At 38.3% G+C, this 19788-nt stretch overlaps 1 protein-coding gene across 1 annotated transcript; it reads left to right on the top strand.

The window, feature by feature from the left end:
• Positions 1-4141: 4141 nt before the first annotated feature.
• On the top strand, positions 4142-19435 carry capns1a (calpain, small subunit 1 a). Its single transcript, XM_077504742.1, is given in 12 exon segments — positions 4142-4317; positions 6199-6255; positions 6339-6375; positions 6472-6504; positions 6506-6565; positions 8721-8778; positions 8948-9012; positions 10878-10950; positions 13751-13825; positions 18049-18165; positions 18244-18302; positions 18390-19435. Coding segments are annotated over 11 exon segments (651 nt in total). The 5' UTR covers positions 4142-4317; positions 6199-6208; the 3' UTR covers positions 18417-19435.
• The last annotated feature ends 353 nt before the right edge of the window (positions 19436-19788 follow it).

Here is a 19788-nt window from a genome sequence, read left to right on the forward strand (position 1 = left end):
TTCAGATTTCGAACAATTCGCTTTTGGAACAGCCTTCTGGAATGGATTATGTTCGAAAACCGAGGTTTGACTGTATTTAAATTCAGCAGAGGGCGGCAAAGTGTTGAAATGGATTAGCAGTTAGCCGTCAAATTAAATCTCATTCCTAACCATTGAGTTGGGCCGCGAGAGCCATCTAGTGGGCCGCAAAGTAATTTCAGTTATGGTTCAATTGAGGCTTTGTACACAATGGCGCAGGGTATTTTTTAAAACCGAATATTTCACCCCTCTCCATGTAGAAAAAACAATCTGTAGTATTGCCAGGTAGTATTGTGCTAAATTCATTCATAATCCTCCGTATTCTCGTTAGTCACGCTGCTGTCAGCATGTTGTGAGGTGGGGCATGCAGACCACAAGGCTGCTTCGGGTTACTGGCTGCACGCAATCGATGAGGCTGTTCCAAAATGAGAAACAGCATCGCGGAACCTCCGTTGAATGAGCTGCTCTTGACGCTCGCAAATATCTAATAATGCCAAAAATATGCAGGGAGGTATGCAGGACATCGGAATGGGGTATATGCTACGGAGGAGGCGGGACTACCAGTTTCCGGGTTTTTGCACATCAACTTTGATTCAGGTTCCGGTTCGCGACGTGTGGGCCGCGTCCCAATGGGGTTTACGCCACGGAAGAGGCGGGACTGTTTTTGCACAAAGAGCTTGTTTCCGGTTCCTGTTGTGACGTAATTGTCCGCGTCCCAATACTAACTGTTTTGTTTTTTGTTTTTGGGGAAAAAAAAAAAAGTCAGTGGGAAAAGTCAGTCAGAGGGGAAAAAAGGTAAAAATGAAAAAAAGTGAATAAATATAAGCATATGCGTACAACAACCACTTATACTCAGTGTTGCTGTGTCCCGTTGTGTTACACTACAACTAGGTATAATGGCATACATAAGGGCAATAAGAATGCACTGCGTCCGGTAATAGCACGAAATATTGCACCACAACTGCACCCGCAGTCTGCGCCGAGTTACCCACCTATTCACTAAGGATATTGCTCTAATCATATACCGGCGCAAACACGCCCACAAAACTGACAGCTTGGAGCAAATTTGCACCTGATTTACTACACATGGCAATGGATTTGCGCCAAGAACATGGTTGTTATAGTAACAGTTGCGAGAAAGATGACATTATCAGAAAGCGAGGTTGGACCGAGAGTAAGCGTTTATAGCGCCATTAAAGGTCAGATTTCAAACATTTAATACAATTCACATTACCATAGTTAATTTGTTTTGTAATACATATACAGTACATCATTTCAAGCAAGTTGTGAACCGGAGTTTGAAAAAAATCAGGTTTTAATGGCAAATTCTGAGTGTTTCCGAAGTTGCTTTACTTACCGCTAGGACTACCGTAAATGACGTTTCAGTCAACACGGGACATCAAACACATATTGTACACAGTGCGTTCGGTGCCAGTTGTCGCGGGTTCGCTCCTCCGCCTGGGAGACCCCATTTGGCTAACATGAAGTGAGCTTGTGTATGCGTGTGTGAGTAAGTGGTTTAAAAAAACAACAACAAAAACATACGGTACACAGTGCTGTAACAATCGGCAGTGTGGCAAAGCGCCACAAGGTGGCACTCCTTTTCTTTGTGTGGAAGTAGTTTCCTTTTTCCTTCTTTGGCGAGAAATTTTTTTGTATGCCATGAACGGTACATATTCCTCTAACGCAATATTAACCAGAATTACATATTTAGACTAGTGGGGCTGCAAAGAACATATTATTGTCAACCAAAAAATAAATAAATAAAATAAAGGGGGGGGGGGGGGGGGCGGGGTGTTGTTGACTTCCCCTTTAAGGGAGGACGTGGACAGCCTAAGGAGGGGACTAATTTTGACCGCTTGTATCTATGATCTCATTTTTCAGTCACAAGAAGTTGTGTAGTCCATGGTATATGTGGGTACACGGAGTATACCCATTTCTTTTTTAGTCAGTATTGAGTATACCCACTTCTAAATCCTCCCTAATCCGTTCAGCCATGGCCTACCCTTCTCTGCTTCTAATTGGCTGGTACCCCCTGCCTCCACTGATTAGATTGGCTATTGGCATGAGGACTGATGAGCCAGTTGGAAGTAGAGTAGGGCGGGTCATGTCAAGGAAAACTATCTTTCAAATGCTCCCCCAGAATGGTGCCCCCCAAATTTAGCTCAGGTGAACTGATTTGCCCTCGTACGCGGGATACTTGATCGCGATATGGGTTCGATTTCTGGGGTGGACGCTGCCAGTTACACACTAACTGCATCCTCTAGTAAAGTTTTGTAGTAGCTATAGGCTGGCACTTGATTTTTAACTACGGGTAAATTAAAACACAAGAATGGTCACAAATAGTTTAAGATTCAGCACAAACCACTATTTTTGTTAATATAAAATGTTGTAATTTGTTTTATAACATATACTTTATGTTTGCCTCACAAAAATAAATTTTTCATTATTTAAGGCTGCTTGTTTTGCCAAACTGTACTTAACTACGGCGGATTTTTAATTGTTACATGTCACCATTTCTGAAAGAGGACGTTTTTCTGGACTACTTAAAAAATGGTGAAAATTGAGAGTATACCCACTTCTCCAGGGACCACTACACATAGTCACCGATAAATCAGGGATTTTGCCTTTCAGCTCAGCTCCTTCTTCATCAAGACAGACCGATACAGTTTGCATTATTGCAGTCGCGGCAACAATCCATCCATCCATCCATTTTCTTGACCGCTTATTCCTCACAAGGGTCGCGGGGGCTGCTGGCGCCTATCTCAGCTGGCTCTGGGCAGTAGGCGGGGGACACCCTGGACTGGTTGCCAACCAATCGCAGGGCACACAGAGACGAACAACCATCCACACTCACACGCACACCTAGGGACAATTCGGAGCGCCCAATTAACCTGCCATGCATGTCTTTGGAATGTGGGAGGAGACCGGAGTACCCGGAGAAGACCCACGCGGGCACGGGGAGAACATGCAAACTCCACCCAGGAAGGTCCGAGCCTGGACTCGAACCGGAGACCTCAGAACTGGGAAGCGGACGTGCTAACCACTCGACTACCGTGCCGCCCCGCGGCAACAATCTCTGTGATTATTCCATTACTCGTGAACAGTACCCTGAAATACTGGAAATTCTGCACTTTGGGCAGGCTCTTCCTGACACTGACATGACACTACACCCTTATAATAATAATAATAATAATAATAATAATAATAATAATAATAATAATAATAATAATAATAATAATAATAACAATAACAACAACAAACCAATAAAATACCTAAAGGGGGGGGATTAGCACGGAAAATTGAACAAAAAACAGCACCAAAGCAGCAAAACCAACTCGAGATAATAATAGCTGCACGTCCTTATTAAAAAAAAAAAAAAAAAAACTTTGCAAATATGATTTGTCACAGGCCCGTTAATTTGAATTTGGCGATAATTAAATGGTTGTTAAAATCAATAATGATTTGTTTTTGTGTTGTTTTTTTTTCACATTTGTGTTTCAATTGAAGTAAGAACAATGTCAAAATATGAGGATAAAGTTTAGTATTAGTGTACCAAGTTTGTATGAATCAAAATGACGTGTGGGGTATAGGGGGGCAACCTCCTTCCCTGGGGTGTTGGAAATGGGGGGTGCTTTCTCCAGGTTGTGGGGTACCATACCGCTTTATAAGATTTTACATTTTGTTTTATAAAAACAAAGTTGCAGTATGTACCACATCACGTGTGGAAGAGAAAATAAGACATTTTTTCTTAAGAGGGGAATTTCATGATCTCACTCTCCCCATGATATATTAATTTACACTCTAAAATGGTACTCGTCGAGTGTTTGTACGAAATAAAGTCATCTGGCTCCAGATACCATTTAAGTAAACTATACATCTAACATAGCCTCTTTATATTTCTGGATCCAAATGACTTTACTGTGTGCAACCACTTGATGATTTTTTTTTTCATTGTACGAAACCACATATTCACATTATTTGATTGATAGCCCTTCTTGCTGCTTATTAAAATGGAGCAAAAATGTTCGTTCTATATGTTCACCACCGTTAGTACTGTGCAATTAGCATTTCTTGGGTGCTTGCGATTTGGTCTAATTCCAGTAGATGGCAGTCATGTAACAAAGCAAGCAAACAAGAGGTGCGGTTTTGGCAGCAGGACGGATTCAACTTGTACATACTCTCGTCCTGCTTGCTCTTCTCTCTCGTTGACTGATCCTAGTGCCAGCTGCTTCGGCTCGGAACTTGCCAAACCCCGGCCGACTGTCTAGCTAACAACTTGAGTGACTGACTACTACGGTAAGTTCTTGCACGTCATATAATTGTCAACCCATGTAAGATCCAACCTTACAATTATTAGCTAAATTAAAAGGTTGTCCAATTCGACAGACAAGATTGCGTACCTCGTCGTTAGCTGGCTAGCTTCGTGTTAGCCGATACAGTATTAGCTAACTCAGGCAAATGTTGCTGTGTATGCGATGTTTCTTCTCAGCACTGCTGAAACAGTGTATGGTTTGGAGATATTTCAACCACGAACGTAACGTGTTATCCCCGCATTTTATTCCACCCAATAAACTGTGAAAAACAACACGATACAGAATTCGTTTTCAACGTCAAAGAACGATTGATACCGGTCTTAGATACGGGTTGCGTGAAAATTGGCTCACTTGTCTAAGGCTTGAAGACTTTATGGGAGGTCACAAACGGAAAAACAGCAAAATAAACTTTGTTGGTCTCTTTCTGCGTTCGGGGTGCGGCTGCGTTTTCCAACAAGGAAATATTTAATTGTGTGGTGGGTGTGTCACAAGACTACATAAAACGAGAACTTCATGCATACAGTCATTCATATTGTTTTATACTAGAGGCAGTCAAAAAGTACACAATAACTCCAATGAAATGTAACTTGGGACTATAGACCTGTCAGAAATCTGTGTACAGTAATCCCCAGTTAAGCACCCCCAGCATTTATTTCATATTCTAAAATATTTGTCTAAATTATTTTAGTCACATACATCATTTACAATGTTTTTAATTACCTAAAATAAGAGGGGCAATGATGTCTACACTCATATGTATTCAGTGAGTGTAAAGGTGGCCATTCAGTGTGACCCAATGTCAAAAAAAGTCAATAGGTAAAATTATTCACTGCAATTTGTTTTAACTCTCATCTGTAGCACTTTGAGATTTCTTCGAAATGTAAAGTGCATTACGGATTACAATTATTATTATTATTATTATTATTATTATTATTATTACTATTATTATTAAGATGTGTGCAGTCTAAACATAACTATACCACAAAATTAAACGAGTTCAACAAAACAGCTCATTATCTAATAGGGGTGTTAAAAAAAATCGATTCGTCGATATATCGCGATACTTCATCGCGCGATTCTCGAATCGATTCAATAAAAAAAAATCGATTTTTTTTTTTTTTTAAAGAGCTCAGAATTGTTCATTCGGTAGTCTTACCGATTCAACGTCTTATCATCATTGCCTTTTTTTTTTTTTTTTTTTTTTGTGTGTGTGTGTGAATCGATTTTTAAACTTCCATTTTTAATGGAAAAATATTCAACAAAACGTCTGACTTCGGGTTAGGATTCACACCTTGAGCATGGAAGAATGTTATATGAACGGAACATTAAGCCTTAATATTTTATTTTAATGCTGTTCAAACATGAAACAGATTACAACCTCTATAAGACTGAAATTTCATATAAATAAATAATACATTTTCATTTCAATCTTACACTCTACAAGCTTACTGATTAGTATTTTCTAAATTTGAATGAAAAAAAATCGCAACAATCGACTTATAAATTCGTATCGGGATTAATCGGTATCGAATCGAATCGTGACCTGTGAATCGTGATACGAATCGAATCGTCAGGTACTAGGCAATTCACACCCCTATTATCTAAATATAATTTATCCTGCTCATCTAAAAATAGACTTATATTTTGAATTTGAAAGTGTATTTATTTATTTATTTATTTATTTATTTATTTGTCCGGGGTATTAGTGTGGGTGACCATCATGAGTCCTGGGGTGGCACCCTAGCAACTACTGCTTGTTTAATTGGTACTGTCACAACAAGGATACTGTTAATCCAGACCCAAGTATTGTATGTGGCGTATGTACGTATTTTTGAGTAATTTGTGTTACATTTGATGTTCACAGCCGACTCAAAATGTCATTTGCCAGAAAGTTCATTGGTGGCCTGATTAATGTCATCGGGTGAGATACTGCACAAAGAATTATCCAAGTGTAAAACATGCACATCGGTTTTTAAACTTCTCTATTTAATTGTGCTTTTGCAGGAATATCGACCCAGCCCAATTCATTCCATCTGAACCTGTGAGTGACAGGCATTGCCTGAGCCTCTTCAACTCAATATGTGCATCACTGCACCATTAACTCAGGCTAATGACAACGTTTGTAATGTTCACACAGCCTGCGCCTCGCAGACCTCTTGCATATGCAGAGCCAGCATGAGAGCGATGAAGAGAAACAGTTCCGCAGAGTCTTCCAGCAACTCGCCGGAGATGTGAGTGTACCATCAAACTCAGCTGTCTGTCTGTTAGGGGTGGGACGATATGGGTAACTCCCGATTCGATACTGTGACGATATGTGGCCCACAATAATGATAATCAGTGTTGGGAACGTTACTTTAAAGAAGTAATTATAGTTACTCTTTATGTGCTTAAAAAAGTAACTGAGTTAGTAATTCAATTACTTCATAATAAAAGTAACTCGTTATCAGGCAAAGTAACTAATTTTCATTACCTTTTTTTTTTCTCAAAACAAAACAAATGTTTTATATCAAATAATTTCGAATTTTTAATTAATTTATTTATTTATTATGATTATTATTATTATTATTATATTTTTATACAAGCTATTAAAAGTATGTCCAGGCTATATATGGTGTTTTCATTTATTTTTGTGAATATTTATGTCACAAAAATGCCTCAAACACCTCCATAATGACATATCATATAATAATAATAATAATAATAATAATATATATATATTTTTTTTAATCAGAAAAACAAAACAAGATAAATGGATTTATTTTATAAAACGCTTTTGCCCATTAAATAAAACACAAAAAATAAAAAATCATCTCAAAATGTCTACTATGGTCATTTAGGATTTAGGAACATAACTTCAAGTGCAATCAGAGGCAGATACATTCTTATTTTATACCTTGCCCATGCATAGAATGACAAGGTAAGGTATTATGCGCAACATGAGGCAGATACATTCTTATTTTATAACTGAAAAGTAAAGCAAGCAAGCCAAGTAGCTGTCACTCATTACTGTTACCAACCCGTTTTCTTGCGTTTTGCACATCAGGGCCACCATACAAGTCAGGCACTAATGCAAACACTAGCTGCTAGCCACTAACATTGGAGATTTGCGCCGTATCATACGACGACGGCGTAATTAACTAGCGGTTTCTTAGCGTCCTAAATTAGCGATTAAATATACTTTCGGGGTGGCATTGTGATAATGTTGGTCGAAAAATATGTAATTTCAGTAAAAACTTCACTATGTAAGGCAACTTGTCGAAAAGGGAAGTCAGCTGGCGGTCACGTCGCTGTGCAGGCCGACTTCAAAGTAAAACCCCACCAAGGCAATTACATTGGCGTCAATGTATTGTTTGGTAAAGCTATATTTAAAAAAAATACATAAATACGTCATCCTTAGCATAGGCGACATGTTGAGTATTTTTTCCAGGTTGGCAGCTTCATTAACATGTCTAAATGACAGGGTAAATCCATTATGTGCTATGTACTGTCATAAAATATTGATACTGCTGTTAGTGTATCGATAGATTTATTGCGCAGAGAGTACAACAATATATTGCAATATCGACCCCCCACCCCTACTGTCTGTCTGTCTGTCTATTTCATTGCCTTTGTTGATAGTTTAAACCGTTAATCACATCAAAACAACAGATGATTTTCATAGAATAGCTGAGGATGAGTTTGGCATAAAAAAAGGGGCTGATAGGTGATGAATTGATGTATTATGAACTGCAAAAAAGGGTTCACTGTATATGAATATACAATTATCCACTTTCAATTTTTTTTAGCACGTACAAATGTGTTTCTGCATGGGGACCTGCCTAGACAAGATTTGTTGCCCAAATTGCTTTTGTTAATGTTAAGCACAAACATGGCATGTGTATATTTTCGGACCCCATCGGCTGTTCCTATTTCATTATTTGCAAGCTCCTCTTTTCTTGGTGCTCTCTTTAATCCCACCAGAGATTCCATTTAAGTAGTTGAGGAGAAATTACAGTGGACCCCAGCTATTAGTGGAGGATAAGGCCCAGGCCAGCACGTGAATAGCGAAAATCTTTGTATAATTGATGCCCATTACATGCATTGAAATAAATATTTTTTTTAACTCCAAAAATTAAAAACAAAACAAAAATTAAAAAAACAAAAACAAAAAACATTAAGTATTTTTCATGAACAGTGAGGAATGGCAACCCCCCAAAAAACAAAAGAAAAGAAAAGAGAAAAGAAAAATAATTAGGAATTAAGCAACATATAGAAAATATATATGTATATATATATATATATATATATATATATATATATATATATATATTATTTTTTTTTTACCATTTTTAAGTATTAGATTGTATGGCTGCACTTTTACATGGTTGTGCTTTTGAATTTTCACAGGACATGGAAGTGAGTCCCGCTGAACTCATGAATATCCTAAACAAAATCATTGGAAAACGTAAGTATACGTCATACAGTACTTGCGCTTCTTTTACGCATACGAGTAACACATCTACACGTCTACTGCCTTTTGTAATTTCTTTGGAGTCTGATATGAATCAGACTGTAATATACTGTAATGTAGCACTGTATTGCAGAAGAAAAAAAAAATGTGTGTGGTGTTTCAGATGGGGATCTGAAGACCGATGGTTTTACTATTGAGTCTTGCAGAAGCATGGTGGCCGTCATGGATGTATCCTCTTTATCTTTGGAAGGCTTTATCTGATGTGTTGCACAATGAGAAACGCGTCACTGAAGCTTATAATTCCAAACAAGCACAATTAACAAGTTTGACAGGCATAAACGATCTTGGACTTATCCCTGAACACAGACTGAAGTGTGCGCTAAATGAAATTAGTCCATCACTTTTATCGATTTGTATTGTTTTCTGAACGTGATGATTTGGTTAAGTAAAGGGGGAACAAAGACATGCATGTGTAGGATTTTGAACAACTTTTCAGACCATGCTATTTAAATGGATAGAGAGTTGAGAATTCTACTGTACACAGTCTTTTTTTTTTTTCTTTTTTTTTTTTCAAACATCTATCAAGCCATCCCTCTTATATTCCCTACCACTTAACCTTATTAGACTCGCTGGTGTGCTGAAGAAGCACTGCAAATTGCCACCAAGTACAATCTGGTGCCCCCAAACAACAACGTGGCCAATAGATAGTAGCGATGTAACGATATCCAAACATCACGATATGATAAATATTAGTCTTGTTCTGATACCGATACTGGTATTGGCAGAGGCCCCGATACTGCATTAAAACAGTGGTATCGGTATCGGTGAGTACTCACAAGTTCCATGCCGATACCATTAATTCCAACGCTAATATAGGATTTTGGATGCATCTTGTGTCTTGCTTGTGCACGACATTCACTGATATGTGACATGTTCACTACATTCTGATGATCTGAGATATCCTATTGGCTTTTGAATGCTCTGAACCAATGGCAGGACAGCTTTTTCATGTTGAGGAAAAAAACCAAACTTTGGTATCGGTATGGTATCGGTATCGGCCGATACTGCAAAGCTGGTTATCGGAATCTGTATCAGGGGCCAAAAAACGGTTTCGGAACAACACTAATAAATATCACAATATGAACCTCATGATATTATAATTATCACGGTATTGTGGAGAGGTTGGCAATATAAAAGGTCTCACGATATTGTATAAAAATTCACACTATAAGAAAAAAAAACCAAAAACATATGGGAGGGGGGAGCACAATATTGGGTTTTTGTACTTAATAACAGCAGTGGCGGATAAATAGGTTTGGCCATTGCATTGACGTGCTCTTATTGGCCATGGTATTATGGTCTATGTAGTTCACAATGTTGTGCTCGGCTAAAGCAGGCCAAAAGATTTTTTTATTTTTGACGGAGATGTTGAAAAATATTTGCTAGTATGACAGTTTTATAGGAGTGAGATAAACGCTGCAGTGGCCAAAACATTCCTAATTAAAATCAAACTGCATTATTATATTAACCACCAGAGGGTGCTAGCACTGCAGAAATGGAATACAGCCTCGCCTTTTTAAACAGATGTGCTGCTTTTAATATCGTGACATGTTGATATTGTGGCAATTTTGATATCTCGATATCACGATATTGCCGTTATCATTACATTCCTAATAGATTGTATTACAGTACTGTGTTCTCACATGTATGTTGTATATACATTGAGTGTATGAGCTGTCCATTGTCTATGTGCATTGAAAATGTTCCCCCTTATGCGACTTTTTTTTTCTTTTTTTTTAATATTCCGAAAAAAAATATCAATGCCATTATCAGACTAGTCGACTCGACTTTCATCTTATTAGTGTCGATTAAAAGATATACGAAATCATGCAGCACCTAGTGCCAATTTGGTCAGCCTTTCACAGCAGGTAAAACTAAGTGAGATGTTAACTGGGTGGGTGTGTATGTTGCTATGCTGAGTAAGGTAGACTGAAACACACAGTAGGCAAATATGCCAGGACACATGTTTGCATGTGCTTGATCACATGTTTGCGCGTGCTTGATGAACACTGTGGACCTTAATGATGCTCCAGAGTGACAGCACTGGAAAACTTGGCTTCCATGAATTCAAATACCTCTGGAATAACATAAAGAAGTGGCAGGCAAGTATTGCAGACTTGACGCATTTGTTCTCCATGGGTGTTTCCTTTCTGTGCTGTTGCATTCCTGTGGTCAGTGTTCATCGTTACCAGTGAGTCAGAGGAGAAAAAAAAAAAAAAAAACTCTGTTAGTACTATGCAACAATGGCAACAGTAGGCTACAGTTCAAGTAGTTTTGGAATTGCAAAGCAGTCAAGTAACATATTCCATTCCACTCAATAATAATTAAAGTTTTTGAATTGGGTAAAATGGTGTAAGTACATACTTTTAGTCTCATTAGGGAAATTTCATTTATAAAATAAATGAAAACACTGTGCATAAATGTCTTACCAAACCAACAAAGGTGCAAGTAAACCTAAACATTACCCATTAAGTTAGGGTTACTGCGTGCAAGCAAATGTCATTATGAAGTTTTAGGCATGTAATTAAGCCCAAACAAACGAGTTTTTTTTTGGGTGAAAGGGTTCTGTACGGCATAAAATTACCTTCTGAAACAATTTGGAGAAGGGACGCACTTTCAAAAAAAAAAAAAAGAGCATCATCCATTTTATTCTCTCTGCGGATTTGTGTTGTTTATGAACTTTCACATTTTCTTCAGCACATTATGATGACAAGTAGGGGTGTGAATTGCCTAGTACCTGGCGGTTCGATTCGTATCACGATTCATAGGTTACGATTCGATTCGATACTAGGGGTGGGAATCTCTGACATGAGGCCGATTCGATATGTATCTCGATACACAAGTTGCGATTCGATTGAAAAACGATTATCTTTCAGAACAGAACGGTTCGATTAAGTTTGGGAACGATACAATTTTCGATTCGATACGATTAATTTCAATATTCAGAACTTATAGTGACATTTGTTGCTTGTAAACATTAATCACAAATTTTTACAGTATCTACAAATGTGTTAAAAAAGAACAACAACAAATATGTCTTCTATATTTTTATATATTGAATCAATTATTTAAATGGACCGGAACAAAGGGCTGGGCGATATGACTGAAAAATGTATCAGTTTAAATATTTATTAGTTGTTATTGACAGTTATATTTGTTTCTTGTTTTTTTTTTTTTTTTTATTCAAAATAAGGATCGGGAAAACAAAAGGCTGATAATTCAATTTGAAATATAAATATTTAACCTTTAAAAAGACACCAACACAATTAAACAGAATATGTCCACATTGTGAAGTATTTCAGAAACATAAATTTAAGACATGAAATAAACCTACCGTCCAGCCAAAAGAAATATGAACCCACCTTATGGAACAATAAATCTATCAAACACATTTTAACAACTTAATATATCCAAAAATATTTCCAAAAGTGCCCTAACCTTTTTATCAACAATTTTTGTTTTTAACAATTTTTGTTTTTCTTTGCCATCACATTCATTTTTGGTTAATGTATGATATATTTTTTTGTTTTTTTAATCTGAGACACGATGATGACCACGGAATCACTACTGTTTGTTTTTGTTTTTTGGGCTGTCGTTCATTTTGAGTTTGATGACGTAATTGGGGGCACGTCTCAGTTCCCTGCTGCTCATGCTAGTTGTGTACATTGACAGGGAGCCACAAACTGAGAAATGAGATATTTGCAGTGTGCTTTTAGCTTAGCTGGTGTGTTGGCTGTGGGGCATACCTGTGTCGTTTGAATCCATGCATTGGATCGTCACGGAAGTTATTCTTTTTGGCTCGCGCGCAGTACCAACGCCGGCCCAGGACATACAAGTGCACCGAGAGGACTCGATAGCTATGGGAAATACCGAGATGTACGGCACCGGCTTCTGCTAACTGTCTCCATTTGCATGTTGTCACTTGTTGTGCGCGACTGCGCGCGAGCGCGCGTGCCGTGTCGCGAGCACGGCGTTGACGGTAGGCTCCCCCCAAGGTGCGTAACGTCTTTGCATTATGTTTACAACATCCGGGGAATGAAGCGTCTCTGAGCGCTACTTTACTAGCTCTCTGTAAACACGGAAGTAGCTTGAATAGTGGTGCTACTGAAATGTAAACAACACAAGTAGAGCACGGTGCAGAACTCTTGCTATTGTTATGAAAACCATAAAGCCTCACTCGCAACCGATTCACAGCAACGCGATATCCGGCCCACAGCAATGTATCTAAGGATTCCCGGCGGATTTTGTATCGGTTGACAAGTCTGCTACCGACACGGCCGTTTAGCTCCCCTTGACGACCGATGGTTCGGTCGAATCGTTTTTTTGTCCCACCCCTATTCGATACCGATTAATCCGGATATGAATCTATAAGTCAATTATTGCGATTTTTATTTTTTTTTTTTTATCTACCCAAATTTAGAAAATACTAATCAGTAAACTTGTAAATGTACACCATAAGATTTGTATGAAAATGTATTTATTTATCTGAAACTTCCGGCTTGTAACTGTGAGCCACTGTATTTAACTAACAATCTGTTGCAATCAGTTTCATGTTTGAACAGCATTGAAATAAAATATTAAGGCTTAATGTTCCATTAATATAACATTCTTCCATGCTTACTCTATGAACCCTAACCTTAAGTAAAATGTTTTGTTGAATATTTCCATTAAAAAAAATGTTTAAATATCGATTCGGAGCATATCGAATCGATTCGAGAAATGCTGTAATATCACGATATATTGCCGAATCTATTTTTTTAAACACCCCTAATGATAAGCCTCTCCAGTTTTAAGTTTGACAAGATCATTTACCAGATGCCATACCTTAATAGTTACGACTCAAATTCTACATCCTTCCAAACTTGAATGTATGTTTGAAAAATGTTCATTCTTGTTGTTTAGGGAGTGTACAAGTCCTACGATTCAGATGGCTCTGGTGTTATTGGGGCGGATGAATTGCCCAATGCTTTCAGAGCTGCTGGTGAGTTTTTGTTTTGCCTGCCATTTTGTTCTTTAAATATCACTGAAAATGTCTTTTTACATCTTTCATCAGTGCATCTTGAAACAATGCACATTTTATACCTTTTCTTCTTTGTCTTACTAGTTATCTGTGTGACTTTACATAAACCCTATTAAAACAGAATTTGCATTGGCCCATATTGCTATTCTTTAGGCAAATTACAGATACTGCATGTACTGTACATTTGTAACGGTGGCAATTCCTGCAGCGTCCAAGCCACACCTACTCGATACCCATGCCGCCAACTGGAGTGCGCTGACTGTTGAGCTAAAAGCCCAGGCCTGCATCCTATTTCAAAGGCTCTGGAATGTTTGTTTGTTTTTTTTTGTTTTTTTTGTTTGTTTGTTTGTTTTTCCCTTAAACAAACGTACATTCACATAGCGTACATTTGCATCTTTTAGACTCACCCCCAAAACCTCGCTTCACTGTAACAGTGGCCATTCCTGCGTCGCCCAAGTCACAGCTCGGTCTTCAAATCTGCGCCCCCACCATCTCTGACTTGGAAGTCGAGTGGGCTGACCGCTGAGCTAAAAGAAAGTAATGTAAAAAATTGAACCACATTTTCCAACAAAAGTGATTGTCATCACTGCAAAAAGCTAATGGTGGTAATTCTTACTGTGTATTCAGTATTAAAATTATTGGCAATGTTACATCAGTATTTCATGATAACAATTTGAAGTCAATTCAGTGGTCACTTACATCAGCAATGAGATCACAGTCAATCTCCAGCAGCGGCCACATGTACGTTTGTGTCTCATAAAGCCGAGGCTTCACGTGCAAAGATGTGACAAGTTTGACAACACTTGCACCTGAGTTAAGGCGGCCTGACACTTGCACGACTTTTTGGCACGATTCTGTCGTGGCAAGTCGTGTCATTTTGGGCCACGAACTGGGAGGTTCCCGCACTGTTCACGACTAGTTCACGCATAGTTCACGACGAGTTCATAACGAGTTCACTAATGCGTGACCATTCGTGTCCACATTGACACGAACTGACACAACGAGTTCACGAATAGTTTGCGCATACTTTCCGCACTTTCCGCATTTGCACGACGAGTTCGCGCAATTCGGACGGTGTCAGGCACGCCATATAAAAATGGGGCCTCCCCAACCCAGCTGCGTACCCGTCGGCTGTTGGGTTCCGAGGTGGCCGCCGCTGGCACCGGCGAAGGGGGGTGGTATCCCCGCACCGGCCGGGGCCCCGGGCCGGGACCAAGGTTGAGTGGACGTGGGGAAGCGGGAGAGTGCAAACAGAGTTGGCCGGCCCGCGGTCGGAGCGCCCGCGAGCGTCCGACTCTCCGCGGCTGCGCGCCCTCGGCCTCTCGTTCGAAGGCGCCTCCGCCCGTGCGGGCTCGCTCGCCCTCTCTCTCCGGTAATGATCCTTCCGCAGGTACCCACGGAAACCTTTTTAAACTTCCGTATAGTCAAGTTTGATCGTCTTCTCGGCGCGCCGCAGGCGCCGGGGAGGGCCCATCCGAGGCGCGCACTGCTACGCACTGTCTCGCATCCTTCCCGCATCGTCCCGACGAGTTCACGAACAGTTCGCGCATAGTTCACGACCCGGTCGCGAAATTTTGTCGTGACAAAAATTTTGAACATTTCAAAATTTTTACCCCAACATGGCACGCAGTCACGACGAGTTTACGCACACTTCACGCCACTTTATGACTAGTTCGCGCACTGGTACGACTTGAGTTGTGCCAATTCGTGTCACAAAATCGTGCAAATGTCAAGGCGCCTTAAGTCACATTCCTCACAGCCACTACAACAAGAAAGACCAAAGTTCAGATAAATGGCATCATATTTTCTATTTTATCAGCTTTAGATTTCTCATCAGATGCTGTTGACTAACTTAAATGTATATTAATTGTGAGACGCTACAAGGAGAAGGTGCACACAGCACCTGGTGATGTGATGAGCGCAGGGCTTCCATTCTATATGTAAATACGTGAATGAAAAGCGCTCGCCAGAACAGCTTTTGAGAATTACCGTATTTTCCGCACTATAAGATGCACCTAAGAGCCTTCAATTTTTTCAAAAGCTGACCATGCCCCTTATAATCCAGTGCACCTTATATATGGATCAATATTGAGCAGCAACAGGTCTCGCTGTCAAGACGCTATCGGTGACCCTACACGATCGGTGCCGCGCATGCGCAGAAGATCCCTCCATCTTGGATCGCTAGCTAATACTAATACTTTACCTCAGAGAAAATAATAAAACAGCTGTTTATCCATTTTTGGGAGTGAATGGAGTTGTCAGAAAGCTGGTTTGTAATCTATTAATAAAGTTTGACTGACCTAGCTGACTGTTTTGTTGACATTCCCTATTGCGCAGCACCATCTAATGGGTGCACAAAGTAACCCCAGCCTCTACTGTAGCGCATTATATATGGAAAAAGTTTTAAAATGTCATTCATTGAAGGTGCGCCTTATAATGCGGTGCTCCTTATAGTGTGGAAAATGTGGTTTAAAAAAAAACAAAAAAACCACTATCTCCTCTCAATGTTTACTCAATGTGTACTTTTTGCTCACGAGCGCCCCTAGCATCTACCTAATCTGCCTAATGGCAGGAGCGCCACTGTGTATGTTAAATGTTCAATTCTCTTGTGAGAACTCAATACTGTATAATATATGCTATGTTAGTATGATTTATTTGATTAATTAATTTTACAAGTGACAAAAATTTGATTTCTAAACTAGTTAAATTGCCTTGCTCAAGATACAGTACTCCATTTCACGTTACCTTGGTATGAGCAGCTAATAAAATGTTTTGTATTGGAAACCCTGTTTTTGTTCTTGGTTAATGATTTGCATGACATAAAAACACATTTTATGGTCACAAATCACAGTCACCAGTTCAGAGTATCTGGAAACTATTCACTTTTTCCATATTTTTGACCTGCTACAGCCAGACCCGGATCAGTAATCTGGACATTTTGGCAATTTCCCAGTGGCTCGGCCTGCGAAATGCACTACTTGGGATTGTTGTTCTAACCCGCACATTTAATAGCCTCCGGCCCACTGATGTGTTTTAAACTCAAGAAATAGAGTATTGGTTGCATTTAAATCTATTAGTGCTTTCTCGTACAAATGTTCTCTTGTCACCAGCATCATTATCATTTTGTAATTTTTCATTTTAGTTAGATTTATTTCGTTTTGTGTTTTTTTTATTTTTATTTTTATTTTTTTTAAATGTAGTTAGTTTTAATTAGCTTTCTGGGTGGTTTTGTTATTTTTTTTTCATTAGTTTTAGTTATTTAATAAATGCTTAGTTTTAGTTTTGTTTTACGCTTTAGTTTCAGTATTAGTTGTAGTTCTAAAAAAAATGTGTATGACTTGTGAGCAATATTAAAAAAAACATCCTGGGAGGAACGTCATATGAAAGTGCTTTTCTATTGGCTGCTGCTAGATGGCGTCACTTCTGTGTGACACACTTTCAAACATCCTTATTCTAGGTAATATTAAAATAAATCTACTTAAAATCATATTTAAAATCATCCCCAAAGACTCATTCATTAAATTACCAAAGATGAAAATGAAGGACATTTTTGCTATAATTATAGTTTTAGTTAGTTTTGTAAACATAAAACATTTTAGTTGTTTTTTAAAAGCATTTTTATTTTTATTTTAATGAATTTTTTTTTAAATTATTTTAGTTTTTGAGTTTTAGTTTTTTTTTTTTTTTTTTTTTTCCCCCATTAGTTTTAGTTAACTAAAATAACTTTCCTTGTCACTCAACCATAGGCCATTATTTTATTTATAGCACCGACTGGACTACTTTTACTACTAAGGGTGTCAACAACAATTTAAGAGAACAACACCACTGCAACTGTACAAAATAACATATTAAAAAGGCACAACATTGTCACAGGTGTTATTTGTAACGCCAACAAAACGTGTTTGGAAAGCTGCAGTCATACAGTTCATGTCAGATTTCAAATAGGAGCGCTAACACGAAGTGATGCGTGAGCTGCCTAAATGTTGCTGGCTCATCAGTATTTGATAAATCTGCCTTGTTAAGTATAAAATGTCTTATTCCGTGTCCACAAAGGCATGCATGGCCTTAGTTTAGATTCCATAGAATGGGTTCATTCTTAATGCATTATACTTTTTTATCTGTGGTATGTGTACAATAAAAACTTCATTTGATTGAATACGGGCTTTTGAAATAATCTTCTGCAGGCTTTCCTCTAAGTGAGCAGCTGTTCCAGATGATAATTCGCAGGTATTGCGATGAGAGCGGCAACATGGATTTTGACAACTACATTGGCTGTCTTGTAAGGCTGGATGCCATGTGCCGTAAGTTTTGAAATGAGCCCGCTCACATATGACATGAGGCGCTTAGACACTAAAATTAACCTGACTGCTCGCGTTTAGGTGCCTTTAAAACGCTGGATAAGGACAACAATGGGACTATCAAAGTCAATGTTCAGGAGGTAATCACATCTGTTTGACATCTATAGAAGTCAGATTTATTTAAAATCATTTGATTAACTGTTACTGTGTTGTGCTTGTGTTTTCAGTGGCTTCAATTGACCATGTATTCTTGAGCCCAGAAGGATACTCCTACCTTGACTCAATTTGTTTGGATGTTCTTTATATATTTCTCTCCATCTTTCAGCAACTTCCCATTGTTTTCATCCCACTCACTGTCTCCAAATGTTACTTTCAAAGCAATGCCTGATCATGAGACCGTTATAGGATTTTTGACTGTGCCATATTACTTGTAAGGTAGAAATGATGCTGTATCAACCCAGGGAAGCACAAGCATTCACTGACAATGTTCACACTGCTGAAGAGAAAGCAGTTATGAGGTGTGATTAATTGCATGTTTAAGTCAATAGGTTTTATTGTTTGACATTTGATTTTGAGCTACACTCAAGTTCAAATGAAATGTGAAGATTGCAAATCATAGAGCACATACAATGTGAAATAGTAAGACTGAATCAAATACATTTCAGTTGGCAAAAAAAACAACTGAGTTTAAATGGTGACAGTCAGGATCAACATTAGAAAGTATTCATCTTACCCAAATAACAGGAGTTTAATTGCCATAAGTCTCTCTCTCTCTCTCTCTCTCTCTCTCTCTCTCTCTCTCTCTCTCTCTCTCTCTCTCTCTCTCTCTCTCTCTCTCTCTCTCTCTCTCTCTCTCTCTTATATATATATATATATATATATATATAAATTAGTATATCGATTGTATATGAAATATAAGTCAAATATTGTACATCAAACAATGGAAATGATTAATGATGATTTTTAGCATGCTTTAGCATACAGAGACAATGTTTTGATTGGATACAATCATTTTATGTTAAATATGCACACATACCCACCTTACTATCTTGTTACGTTTACTGTTTGTTACAACTTTGCATTCTGTTATACCTGAATCAGCCGAATGTGTGAATTAATAAACAATATAGCAGATGTTTATGCTACTGATGCATGCAGCCAGTAATTGAGGTGCCTTTTTCAAAGTTTTTGTCATTGTCGTTATAAATCCACTTTAACTGCTCGATGACATAGACACGTGTGCTATATTTGAAATAAAGGTGTGTTAAATGTGTTTTGATGAAGAACGCTGGCTAATGACCAACTTCATGAATGACCAATATGACTGACTTAAACGTGCCTTTTCATCATTTCCACAGGTGCCTCACTTCCTAAACAATAAGAAGTGCACACTCAAAATTTTGACAGATTGATAAGGGTGTGTACTTCCTCTCCAAGAAAAGATTATTTGACACGTATCTCTATATACATATATGATTCAAGGACGGTTTATTTCAAAGTGGAACAATTTGGGTCGATAGTATACGGCTGAGTTTGAAAGGGTATATGATGCAAGGAGTTTATTTTACAATATGAATGAACTTGTCAGTAGTTACTGTAAATGTATCATTTTCTTAAAAGATATAT

The sequence above is a fragment of the Festucalex cinctus genome, chromosome 18 (genome assembly GCF_051991245.1).
Source record: "Festucalex cinctus isolate MCC-2025b chromosome 18, RoL_Fcin_1.0, whole genome shotgun sequence".
In the NCBI taxonomy this organism is placed as follows: Eukaryota; Metazoa; Chordata; class Actinopteri; order Syngnathiformes; family Syngnathidae; genus Festucalex; species Festucalex cinctus.